The sequence below is a fragment of the Piliocolobus tephrosceles genome, chromosome 18 (assembly GCF_002776525.5).
Source record: "Piliocolobus tephrosceles isolate RC106 chromosome 18, ASM277652v3, whole genome shotgun sequence".
Taxonomy (NCBI): Eukaryota; Metazoa; Chordata; class Mammalia; order Primates; family Cercopithecidae; genus Piliocolobus; species Piliocolobus tephrosceles.
In genome coordinates this window covers 47,426,138-47,438,610 of record NC_045451.1, presented here as the reverse complement: position 1 = coordinate 47,438,610, position 12,473 = coordinate 47,426,138, and the positions used below count along the sequence as shown (strand labels likewise).

Here is a 12,473-nt window from a genome sequence, read left to right as displayed (position 1 = left end):
CAGATTTTATTGGCTGTTTGTAAATCAAACTGGTCCCAACTAATGACAATTCCTGATGAGCGTAGCTCTTAAATTTTTCCATTTGGGATGTATCAGCTTTTCTGTATCCTTGCTTCCTATGTTAATGCCAATGCCTTTTTTCACAATGAAATAGGGGCCCTGGTCCCATGTTTTGCTCAAAACATGGGCTGATAACCAGAGGAATATACGCCACCTAACTGTAGTTGGCTAAGTAGCCAACAGAAGACGCTTTTCACTTTGGATTTCATAAAATAATTTCGTGCAGAATAATCTCACAGCCTCTATAATTTATTTAAACAAATCTTCAGAAACATAATTTTTTTGTTAGAGAATTCCTGAATTTGAAATTAGGGTAACTAACTATAGGGACTTTTTCATCACAGATTTTTTTTAACCATTATTTCCTACTCACAATACAACTGTGCTTATGTGATATATTTACTTTTCCAAAAAAGTTGGTATTTTTTAAAGGCCCCCTCTTTAAAATTGGACACCCTCCTCTTCACCCTATTATATTTACAAAAAATGTTCTTTTTAAAAAGATCCATTTGTATTTAAGTCTTTAGTGCTCCCAGTCTCTGTTGTAGAGTCAGTCATCTCTACTCACTCCTCAAACCCCATAAATATGTATCCAGTGCCTGGGGTAAGCAAAGTAGGAACTCACCCAGTCTTGGTGTGCTTACCATGACCTAAATCCCTGCATACCCCCAGAATCCTTCTTCATGACAGAGTCACATTTGCAATCTGGCACAGTAGCTTGCATAACAATAGATTCCAGTGGCCTAATTTCACCCTTGAGTTCCTGCACAACTCTCATTCGGCTGCCCTCCACTTGGTGATTTATCTAGATTTATTGTGTCAATTTGGCAGAATAGCTCTAATATAACCACTGTTGGATCTAATATCATCAATCTTCCATTTCCAGGAACAATACAGGACTGGCAATCTCCCCATGATCTTCTTCATTAAAAGCGAAGGTCTAAGAGTACACCTATGAGCTATCATTGTTTCATCCTTTGGAGAACTCTCTGTTCCAAAATCATCTGTGGTCCATCCTCTCCTTTTAAATAAATTATTCTCTCTCGGGTTCATTGAAAGGAACTGTATTGCTCTTGAAGCCTCACATATAATACTCCTCAATTTCTTTGCATTTTGAGGACCACATTATTGCTGTGTGATTGCTAATTTTCCATACCTTATAGACTTTCTCATTATTTGAACCATGTTACAGTTTAGGAAAAAAGCTAATTACTTCCTGAAGTCAGATGTTGGATACTTCCAGTTATCCATGTAATGGGAGGACAGGAATAATTTTGAATAGGATGGTTTTTACAAAATCATTGCATTTCTATGACAGCTACCTGCACTAAAATTAATAAACAACTCACTGAGTGGTTGGACACTCAAAATTCTAGGTGTAACTTTTATCATGATTACTAATCATTCCTTAATATGAGAAATGTATTAATCACTAACTCTGTGTAAGACCAAGTGCTAGGCACTAGGAATTCAAGCAATTCAGAAAACATCATCTCTGCACTGAAGGATCTCACAGTGTAGAATCCAGTCACATTGCAGACATGTGAAAAAACACATCAAGGTCATTCAGTGTGACAGATGACACATAATAGGTAAAAAGGGAAGGGCAGAGTGATTTCTAGACATCTAGGGAAAAGCTGTTTTCAGAGCAGGGCGAATAATGATATTGAGTGGCATCTTGACAAATGGATGAGAGGGTTGTGGGCAGACCATGTTAGGAAGGGGAGGGGCCAGGAGGCATTGAACAGTTTGACCATGGTGTGCAGTACAACAACAGAAATGGCAGCAGAGGAGACTAGACGAGACTGCTGGGTGTGCCAAGAGCAAACGTTAGAACTTCATCCTGAGGGCAAAAGGTGGCCAGGGGATTTTAAGCAATGAAATAATATGGTCAAATTTGTGATAAGAGTGTGCAAGCAGAGAGATCATTTCAGAGGTTATGACCATGTTAAAGCAAGAGCTGATGGAAGCAGTGACAGTGGGAATGAAAAGAAGGGAATTGATTCAACATGCAGGTAACAGGTCTAGCTGAGTCCTTCAAACATTTGTTCGGGGTGGTAGTAACTAAGGAAGAGCAAGAAATCAAAGGCGACCCCAACTCAGGATTCATTTTCAGGTAACTAGGTACTTGGTGTTTCTAACAACCAGCAGAAGGACTGCAGGAAGAACAGCAGGTTAGTACTAAGGTTAGTCTGAGTATTATGGAAGAGCTCTGTAAAGATAATGAGTTCTCCTTTGAACGTACTTAGTTTGGCATGAGGTATCCAAATGAAGGTTTCCAATAAATGATTACATAAATCTGGTGCTCAGGCTTATAAATAAATATGAAAGAGTCACTAGCATAGGGTTCAGTCATTTTTGCATTCTGGCTGGGTGTATTTGAGGTATTACACTAAGAATGACAGCAATAGTGATAAATAACACATGATCCCTCTCTGAAACATAGTAAGGAACAAAACCACAATTATTTGTATCTTATTCCTCTCATATATAAGGTATATGAATCTTATTCATGTATTTATTCCATGTACTAAAATAAGGCTTTGCCAATACAAACTTTACTTACCTTTCAGACACATTATTATTTTAAATAACTCCTTTGATCATTCTTAAGATTAGCAACTATCAAATAAATGAATTACCAATATGGTATTGTTTCTGATTCCAAAGTATGAGAATAAACAGTTGATTCCAGCTGGAAAATCATTTAGCTGAAACATTATACTTTTTATCATATCCCCTTTATATCACATTTGTGAAGGACAGATTTGTTATACTTCCTGAATCAATGAAGATTTGGCAGCACTTATGTCATTTGGGTAGAAAGAAAGTGTTCAAACAGAGCTTTTACTTTTTTTTTTAAGACAGAGTCTCCTTCTGTCACCCAGGCTGGAGTGCAGTGGCATGATGTTGGCTCACTGCAACCTCCACCTCCTGGGTTCAAGTGATTCTTGTGTCTCAGCCACCTAAGTAGCTGGTATTACAGACGTGCACCATCACACCTGGCTAATTTTTGTATTTTTGATAGAGACAGGATTTCACCATGTTGGCCAAGCTGGTCTCAAACTCTTGACCTCAGGTGATCTGCCCACCTCAGCCTCCCAAAGTGCTAGGATTACAGACGTTAAGCCACCATGCTCGGCCAGAGCTTTTACTTTTGCCCCTTTAAAATAGCAGCTCTCTTTGAAAAGTAAATATATCACATAAGCACAGTTGGCTTGTGGGTAGGAAATGATGGTTGAAAAAAATGTGTGATGAAAAAGTCCCCATAGTTACCTTAACCTCAAATTCAGAAATTCTCTGACAAAAAAAAAAAAAAAAGACGTTTCTGAAGCTTTGTTTAAGTAAATTATAGAAACTCTGGAATTACTGTATGCAAAAATCATTTTATGAAACTCAAGTGAAAAGCTTGTTCTGTTATTTAAATCCATAGTTAGCTAGTAGATATTCCTCTGGCTATCAGCCCATATTTTGAGCAAGTGACATATACAAAGAATAAGCTAAGAGATTCTAATGTCTCTTAAGAAAAGGAAACATGGAATAGACAGTTTTTCAGATATGTGCATTGAATTGTTTTCACAACCTTTTGTAAAATGGATGTGCTCACATCAGGTGTGCAGCTGTGTATCCTGTGATTTCCACAGAATGGAAAATGTCAAACCTTGTTGCTGGAAGTGCTCCAAATTACATCATGTTTTTTTTTTTGTTTTTGTTTTTGTTTTTTCTATTACCATTAAACAGGGAAGGCCATGGTAAAATTTCAGTATTTGCTGTCAAAATGGCTTTAGCCACATTGTGTGGAGGGAAGATCATGGACAAATTAAGATGTAAGTTATTATTCCTTGTGTCTCTCTTTGCTTTTCCCCGCTAGGTACTACCCTTTTCGCTCCCTCATTCCCCCATGTCCCCTGCCCATTTGTATCTTTCCTCATTCTATGAGAGTTGTTTGAAATACATTTTTCACTGATGTTTGGATTTTGTCATAGCGATATTTTCATATTAGATAAATGCTAATGAAATGAATGTTTTCTTCTACTTAAAACCTATGGAGTATCACCAACTGGCCTCTTTCTGAAATTAAAGTAAAATAAGCGCTCTTTGCAGTTAATTGTGCTACACTGCCTTACAGGTGGTACAGGATGATAGGGACATGAAGGCTTAGTGGGAAACCTTCCCCTTTAAGTCTTCTAAAAGCAAGGCTCCTGGCACATTTCCTCATTCTTCTCAGCCAGCACTACTCAAATCACTAGGAACTCCAAAGGTTTCAAAGCCAACAATGTCAGGAAAGAAGAATAGGAATTACATAGAGACAGCACTGACAGAGTTAACTAGATGCCAATAAAAGCATGGTAGCTAAAGTACATTGAGTAATTGTGAGCCTTAATGAATACTTTGTCTCTAAATATGGTAGAGTTCCTTAACCAACAACACATTGAGGATTGTTTGTTTGTTTGCTTTAGGTAAAGAAACTGAGACTCGTTTAACCATATGGCTAAGATGACACCAGAATTTGAACCCTGGCTTTTTTTTCCTACACCAGTGGTTCACAAATTTTAGCATGCATCAGAATCACCTGGAGGGCTTTGATAAAACGTAGATTTCTGGGTCCCACCCCAAGAATTTCTGACTCAGTAGGCCTAGGATGAGGGTGGGTGACAACAATATTTATTTCTAACTGGTTTAAAATGATGTTGATGCTGCTGTTTAAATTTAAAATTTCCATTTAACCCTATCCTTTCCCCTAAATAGTATGAGTTGGGGCTATAATACTGTGTTAAAAAGGGCACTGTTCTGGGAATTGGGAGTTCCAGGTTGCAAGCTCAGCTGTGTGACCAATTTTCTGAGTCATCCTTTGGCAGTCACTTCACTTCTTTAGTCCTCAGCCTCCTTCCATATCCTAAATTTTGGGATTTTGTGAGATACCCATACAGTAACACCTGGCTGCATGCAGCCATCTGTGTGGCTCACAGCACAAGGCTCACCTGCTGCCTGTCCTCTTCTGAATGAGATCTCTTGCTTCTTGGTCCACCCAAAAAGAAAGAAAGACAGACACAGAAAAAACCTTTTGTTGCTTTGAAATTTCCCTGGAGATGCTCCAGGGATGAATCATTTCAGTGGATCAGTGAGTAAGTGAGAGGGACAGCAAAGCCTCAGGTAGCCTCAGGTAGCCACACAGCTTCCCTCACTTCTGGGACTTCCCTCTATGAGAGCCAAATGCAGCCAGGATTCAGAGAAGCCTAGCCAGACCTTAGGAGGAGCCATGGAGCTTCTCTTTTGTCAGCCTGAAAGATATAGAAAATTAAAAACTATCTACCTCAGTGCTTATTTGAGAGATAAGGTGCTGACACCAAGGACATTTTTTTTCAAAAAAAAAAAAAAGCTTCAGAGTAATCCTCAGGCATTTCCTTCAGGGTTAAGCCAGAAAGAGAAAGTTTAGCAAAATGAACCAAGGCTGAGGAAGGAAGTTCTGAGAACCTTGTCTGCCAACCCCAACTGGCCATTTACGAAGAGGACATTAGATAAATGTGAAAAACAAAACAAAAGCTAAACAAAAAAAACCACTTGGGAGATATCTAAAAATATCTAATTAATATTATATTAATAGGTACCAGGATAGAAGGGTCCCATATTAAAATAGGTTTGAGGAAAACTAAGAAAACCAGTTTTCTGCATCTCAGAACGTCTGCCAACCTTTAACATACCAGGTTAATTCTGAGCCCTCGAAGTCCTGGTGTTTGCTATCTTTCCACTCAGCTTTGCTCAGTGTAAGATTTCATCCTCCTCCAACGAGTAAGGGTGGAGGGTGGAGGAGGGGGGCTGGTGGGGGTGACAGTCACAGAAGTCACATCTCACTACAGAGGTCCCCCAGCCCTTACAGCTCATCACCTAGGGTGGCATCTCAGACCAATTACTAAACTAGTTACTGGTTAGAGAAAAAGTATGACAGCAATGGTCATTGTATAGTCCACTTTTACCTCTTGGGCTCAGAAGGGCCGTCCCTTTCCCTCAACCCATGAGTAACCCACGAACAAATGTGGGACAAATAAAGATGAAGGGAATGGTTGGTAGGTAAGGGACTAGCAATGTCAGCACAATTACAAATCTCAAGATATAACTAAGTTATTGATCAGATCTTTACAATTGTGAAAACCCTTCCAGTTCTCTCTTGGGTCCAGGAGTTCAAAGGAAACAGTACAACTGCTACAATGCTTTCTCCTCACCACATCCCATCAACCTCCAAAAAGCACTCTCTAGTGGCCAAAGTCTATCCTCTTTAGGGCAGTGAAAGAAGCAACAAATGCATGTGTCCCCTTGGAGGTAAACTAAGTTTTCTAGTCTGCAGAAACAATTTCCACAATATCACAGACTCTGTAGAGATACAGATAGTGTGACCCCAATAAATCGCATTCCCCACTTTGAGAGCAGCTGCACCTGAATCACACCCTTAAGTGTCCCTGATTCTCTGACTGAGGAGTCACTCTTCGTATAGTTAATCCTAGGAAGATGGTTTTAGCGGTTTCCAGGTAATTTGGTTAAAATCAATTTGACCAAAAACAATTTAATTAAAGGTAATTTGGTCACAAAAATCTCTCCAGAATGTTAGCTGGTCAAAAATGAATATCCTGAGTCATGAATATTTCTAGTTTCAGTGATAATTATTAATTGAATGAGCGAATGTGGGCAAATTTACCCACAAAATCTACCCACGGACACCATGGCTGCCCCTTGGTGAGTGGGCTTGTGGGTGTTCCTATTGTATTCTTTTGCTGGCTTGCATTTTAATGATAAAACAGATAAGTTAGTCAGGCATGGTGGCACATGCCTTTAGTCCCAGCTACCTAGAAGGCTGAGGCAGGATAATCACTTGAACCCAGGAGGCAGAGGTTGCATGAGTTGAGATCACGCCACTACAGTGGGCAACAGAGCGAAACTCCATCTCAAAAAACCAAATCAAAACAAAACAAAACAAAAAAAACAGGTAAGGTCATGATTTTCTACATTGCTTCTGTAATAAGAAAAAAGTAAAATGAAGGGATATGGAATGTTACAGGCTTGAGGGTTTTGATTTCCCTTCTGTAAAGTTTTTCTAATTCATGTTAAGCCAAAATGCCAGCTGTGCTTGTTTGGCAATTTTTCTATTTTTGTGCATAGGGATGAGAGATATTTAGCTTGTTCCAGCTACTCCCTTATTGTTGGGGAACACAGAGCAAGAATGTCAGAAATTTTAAAAAACAAAGAGAAAGCAACAGAAAATTTGAAGTTGATTTTCTTAATGCTTTAAAATGCATTAAAAGAGAAAACAACACTATGTTGCAACATAATTTCCGGTAATTAGAGCTACCATTCACTGGTAGGGTGTTCCCTGTGTAATTTCAGGGAGCATCATTGACACAGCCTAGGAGATGAAGGGCGCCCCCTGCAGTCATGTGCCATGGCAACCTAAACATAAACTTACCTAATAATAACTGCTTTTTGGGCAGACTGTTCTTGGCCCAATTATAAACTGTTTTAATGGGTTGGAACATTTGTTTATACTTCTGCCTTAGGGATCCTGGATAGTTCTAGGGATCTTAAGGTATTCTAAATTCAGTGCTGTAAGCCTAGTATGTCATGTGCTGTTCTAAAGCTTTGGGGAGGACTTGTTTTTAAAATACTAGTATTACGGAAAATACTGCATATTGATTGAGTTTCTATTACTAAACTGGTTGTTTTGCCTCTGTGCCTACCCCTAGGGTTTCTAACGCACTGATCTACTTTAAATTCTTCAGTATCTCCCTCAAACATCTTCTGAACACAACCTAAACTCCTCAGTAGAATTCAGCTATAAAAAAGAATGAAATCCTGTCATTTCAGGCAACAGGGATGAGCCTGGAGGACATTTTGTTAAGTAAAATAAGTCAGGCATGGAAAGATAAATACTGCATGTTCTCACTCATATGTGGGATCTAAGAAAAAGAAAAAGGCTGAACTCATGGAAGTAGAATTGTGCTTATTCGAGGCTGGGAAGGGTACGGGGCTGCAGGGGGTTGAGGGGGATAGGGAGAGGTTAGCTAATGACTACAAAATTACAGCTACATAGGAGGAATACGTTCCAGTGTTCTATAGCACTGTAGGGTGACTATAGTTAACAAAATTTATTGCATATTTCCAAAAAGTTGGAAGACAAGATGTTGAATGTTCCCAACACAAAGAAATGATAAATGTTTGAAATGAGGGTAATGCTCATTATCCTGATGTGATCATTACACAATGAACACATGTATCAAGATATCACTCTGTAGCCCATAAATACATACATTAAATTTTTTACTCAGAATCTCTATAGTCTTATGGTTAATAAACTATTTGAAACAGCAGAAACTCTTTATAAATGGAGTATTTAATGAAAATGAGAGTCAATTCATGTTCTCAAAACCATAATCCAATAAAAGCCTGTGATATGCTTAACATCTGACTTTGGTGTAAAAACAATGTTCCCAGATTACATTTTGACCTTGAAAAATTAAACCTAAAGTGAATAGAGGTAGCACATTCACAGCAGTTTATCCCAGCAGCTGTGCTGGCTTGGTGACAAGCTAGTCAGCATGGTGACAAACTATATAATAGCAAACCCTTTCATTCTAATAGTGATTTGCACAGAGGAATTATAAAGCACCTTGGGAAATTATGTCATTAATATTCATTAAGTGCACATACTGGCAGAAATTGAAGAACAGTGGTTCAGTGAAGCCACAGGCCCTTCAGAGAAAGATCCAGGACCCTGACTTTACCTCATTGATCATCCACAAGGCCAGACTTCCTCTTCACTACATGAGTCAGAAAACCCTTCCCTGTAAATCAAGTGCCTTCCACCCAGAAAACTGTAATTTATAGAAAGTTTTCTGCTTCTGTAGGAAGTTAATCAAGTGTTTATCATTACATCTTTATCCTCACTGTGTCTTTGATTTTTCAAATATCTTACACCAAAATCTGAAAGTTTTAGTGATACTATAAATTGGTAAATTTCTAGCTAGATAAATGAATGTACACACACCCCAAATTTACAGTAAAACTCTCATTATGTTTCAAATGAAGTCAGCATCTCTCTCATATATACAAAAATTTCTCCTGTTGAACTCCATGAGAGTCAAAACAAAAAGATAGTGTCTTATTAAAGACATTTAACAAGTGTCTCTCTCTTATTAAAATGTTAGTCTTACCCAAATTACTTGTGATTGCTATGTGCCAGAATCATCTACCAAAAGAAACCAGAGAAAACATTATGCCAGGAATATTTAAGCGTAAAAATTAGCTTTTATATCATTCTTTCATTAAAAAAAATCTACTTTGCTACTTTTTTGTCATTTATAGCAGATATATTGAACAAAAACAGTGGAGAATGTTCATGTGATGAATAAATATCTTTCCTTTTCCTTTCATCAGATATTTTCTCAATGATTTCTGACTCCAGTGGGGTGATGGTTTATGGACGATATGATCAATTCCTTCGGGAAGTTCTCAAACTACCCACAGCAGTTTTTGAAGGTCCTTCATTTGGTTACACAGAACAGTCAGCCAGATCCTGTTTCTCCCAACAGGTAGGAGAAAAATATGTTTAAGGAAGTATCTCTTTCAAACAGTGGTTGCTCTCCTTCTAGATGTCATTCCAGGTCACAAATACTCGGACAAATTCTTCTATGTGATAGCAACCTGTAGTGTATTTTTCAGCCTCTGACAAATGACCTCTGAACCAGTAACTAAACCCAGCACCCCTGGATCACAATAATAGACAGTGTTTACTGACCATGAGGCAGGCACTGTGCTAAATTTTCCTTTCATTGTCTAATCCTTACAACAACCCTTCTGTATTTGTCTCTTTTCACACTGCTATAAAGACATACCCGAGACTGGGTAATTTATAAAGAAAAGAGGTTTAACAGACTCACAGTTCCGCCTCAGGAAACTTACAATCCTGGTGGAAGGTGAAGGGGAAGCGAAGACCCACCTTCTAAACATGGTGGCAGGAAAGAGAAAGAATGAAAAGCCCAGGGGAATCTGCCATTTATAAAACCATCAGATCTCCTGAGAACTCCCTCACTATCACGAAAACAGCACGGGGGAAACCACCCCCATGATCCAATCACCTCCCACTAGGTCTCTCCCTTAACACCTGGAAATTACAGTTCAAGATGTGATTGGATGGGGACACAAAGCTTAACCATATCACTACACCCTCAGGGTCATTTTCACTATCACTGCACTCTCAAAAGGGCTTAATTGTCTCATTCAGCCTCATGTGAAATACATGCTTGACCCAGCAACAAGCTTTAACATTGGTTTAACAAAGGATACCAGCAAGGAATCCCAACATCCTCCACATCATGACCTGAGAGGCCCAAAATATGGCAAACACAGCTGCCTAAATCTTCTACACCATGATATATTTGGGGTTCCAAGTGATGTGTTTTAACTGGGTATGGCTCAAGCTACCCTGGGAAGCTGCATAGTTTAGGGGGCTATCTATGTATGTACCTCTCTGGTCATGTAGAAGAGACTCCAGGCCCATTCTCCAGCATAGCCCACTAGTAGTATAGAAATCCATACATCAAAGGTTAGTTTACCATTTTTTGAAAATCCAAACTAACATTTTGTCCACTGAAAAGGCCTCTTGACTGAGTGTGGTGGCTCACCCCTATAATCTCAGGACTTTGGGAGGCCGAGGGTCAGGAGCTCAGGAGTTCGAAACCAGTGTGAGCAACACAGGGAGACCCCATCTCTACAAAAAATTTTAAAAACTTAGCCAGGCATGGTGGTACATGCTTGTAGTCCCAGCTTCTCAGGAGGCTGAGGCAGGAGGATAGCTTGAGCCCAGATGGCACCACTGCACTCCAGCCCAGGCGACAGAGCAAGGCCCTGTCTCAAAAAAAAAAAACAGGTATATCCCTGCCCCATAAAATGCATACAAACAAATGCTCACTACACTGTACTTTACTGATTAAGAGTCAGGAAGTCTTTTCTTTTTACTGAAATTAACTTTTAAAAGTGTCAATCAGCCAGGTGAGGTGGCTCACTCCTGTAATCCCAACACTTTGGGAGGCCACGGCAGGCAGATCACAAGGTCAGGAGTTTGAGACCAGCCTGTCCAATATGGTGAAACCCTGTCTTTACTAAAAATACAAAAATTAGCCGGGCATGGTGGCGGGCACCTGTAGTCCCAGCTAGAAGCAGGAGAATCACTTGAACCCGTGAGGTGGAGGTTGCAGTGAGCCGAGATTGTGCCACTGCACTCCAGCCTGGGAGACAGAGCAAGACTCCATCTCAAAAAAAAAAAAAAAAAGGGTCAATCACTTCAAAACACAAATCTATTTTTTCATTCACTTTTACTGCTTTCCAACTTTTCTCATGGCATGCTAAATGTATGGCTCCTTTTATTTTTATAGTGCTTTATGCCTCACAAAGTGAATTATCTGATTTATGGCTTGCAACAACTCTGTGACCTAACAAAGAAAATGTGATTCTTTTTTTTAACAATATAAAGTTCATAGCTAGCGAGGGCAGGGCGCTGTTTTTAACTCTGGTCTTCTAATTCCATCTGTTAATGTTACTCTTGTGTTCTTGTTGTTGTTGCTTTTGTTTTGTGCACTTTCAGTTCATATTTACAAATATGCAGATGATCTGACTCAAGGGAATGTAACTACCTGTTGTATTACTTCACCCAATCATGGAAACAAGAATAATTTCATTTATATCTGAATTCTTGAATTTTAGGTAGTGTATTATAGAAGAATTGGTAAATGTGCTAATGCCTCAGAATACATCTCATTCAAAATCAGCTGGAGTAATAGGACTGGGTTTTTTTTTTAAGCCTTAAAATGACCTGTGCTGGGTGTGGTGGCTCACACAGTAATTCTAGCACTTTGAGAGGCTGAGGCAGGAGGAGAGCTTGAGTCCAAAAGTTCAAGACCAGCCTGGAAAACATAGTAAGATCTCATCTCTGAAAAAAAAATTAAAGAATTAGCCAGGTGTAGTGGCACACACTTATAGTCCCAGCTACTTGGGAGGCTGAGATGAGAGGATCCCTTTAGCCCAGGTGTTCAAGGTTTCAGTGAGCTATGATTGTGCCACTGCACTCCAGCCTGGGCCACAGAGTGAGACCCTGTCTCTAAAAAAAAAAAAAGGAAAAAAAAAAAAGAAAGAAAAAAAGGATCTATGTGTTTATGTGTTCAAGAATTATATGTGATGTTGCCATGTTCGAAATTTCTTTTGAAATATCCTCTAGACTGTTCTATGTACATATCCTTGATATTAGGCAACTTATACATGGTGAAATCATAACAACATTGTTGGAAACTTCCAGGAGTGACTTTTAGCCAGTATGACAAATAGTCAAAATGAATAAGATCATTTCAAGTATGAAAAGAGGTAACATAAAA

The 12,473-nt window shown here is 39.1% G+C and overlaps 1 protein-coding gene and 1 long non-coding RNA gene across 12 annotated transcripts in view; one reads left to right on the top strand and one right to left on the bottom strand.

The window, feature by feature from the left end:
- DTNA (dystrobrevin alpha) overlaps window positions 1-12,473 on the top strand; it is a 386,077-nt gene that overhangs the window by 296,965 nt on the left and 76,639 nt on the right. For all 11 annotated transcript variants that reach the window (XM_023207708.2, XM_023207706.3, XM_023207705.3 and 8 more), the window contains 2 exons: window positions 3,802-3,887; window positions 9,484-9,638. In XM_023207708.2, the coding sequence (XP_023063476.1) occupies window positions 3,802-3,887; window positions 9,484-9,638 (241 nt within the window). The remainder of the gene's footprint in view (window positions 1-3,801; window positions 3,888-9,483; window positions 9,639-12,473) is intronic.
- Window positions 1-12,473, bottom strand: part of LOC111539731 — a 126,912-nt gene that overhangs the window by 67,093 nt on the left and 47,346 nt on the right. The gene's annotated exons all lie outside the window — the stretch shown is intronic.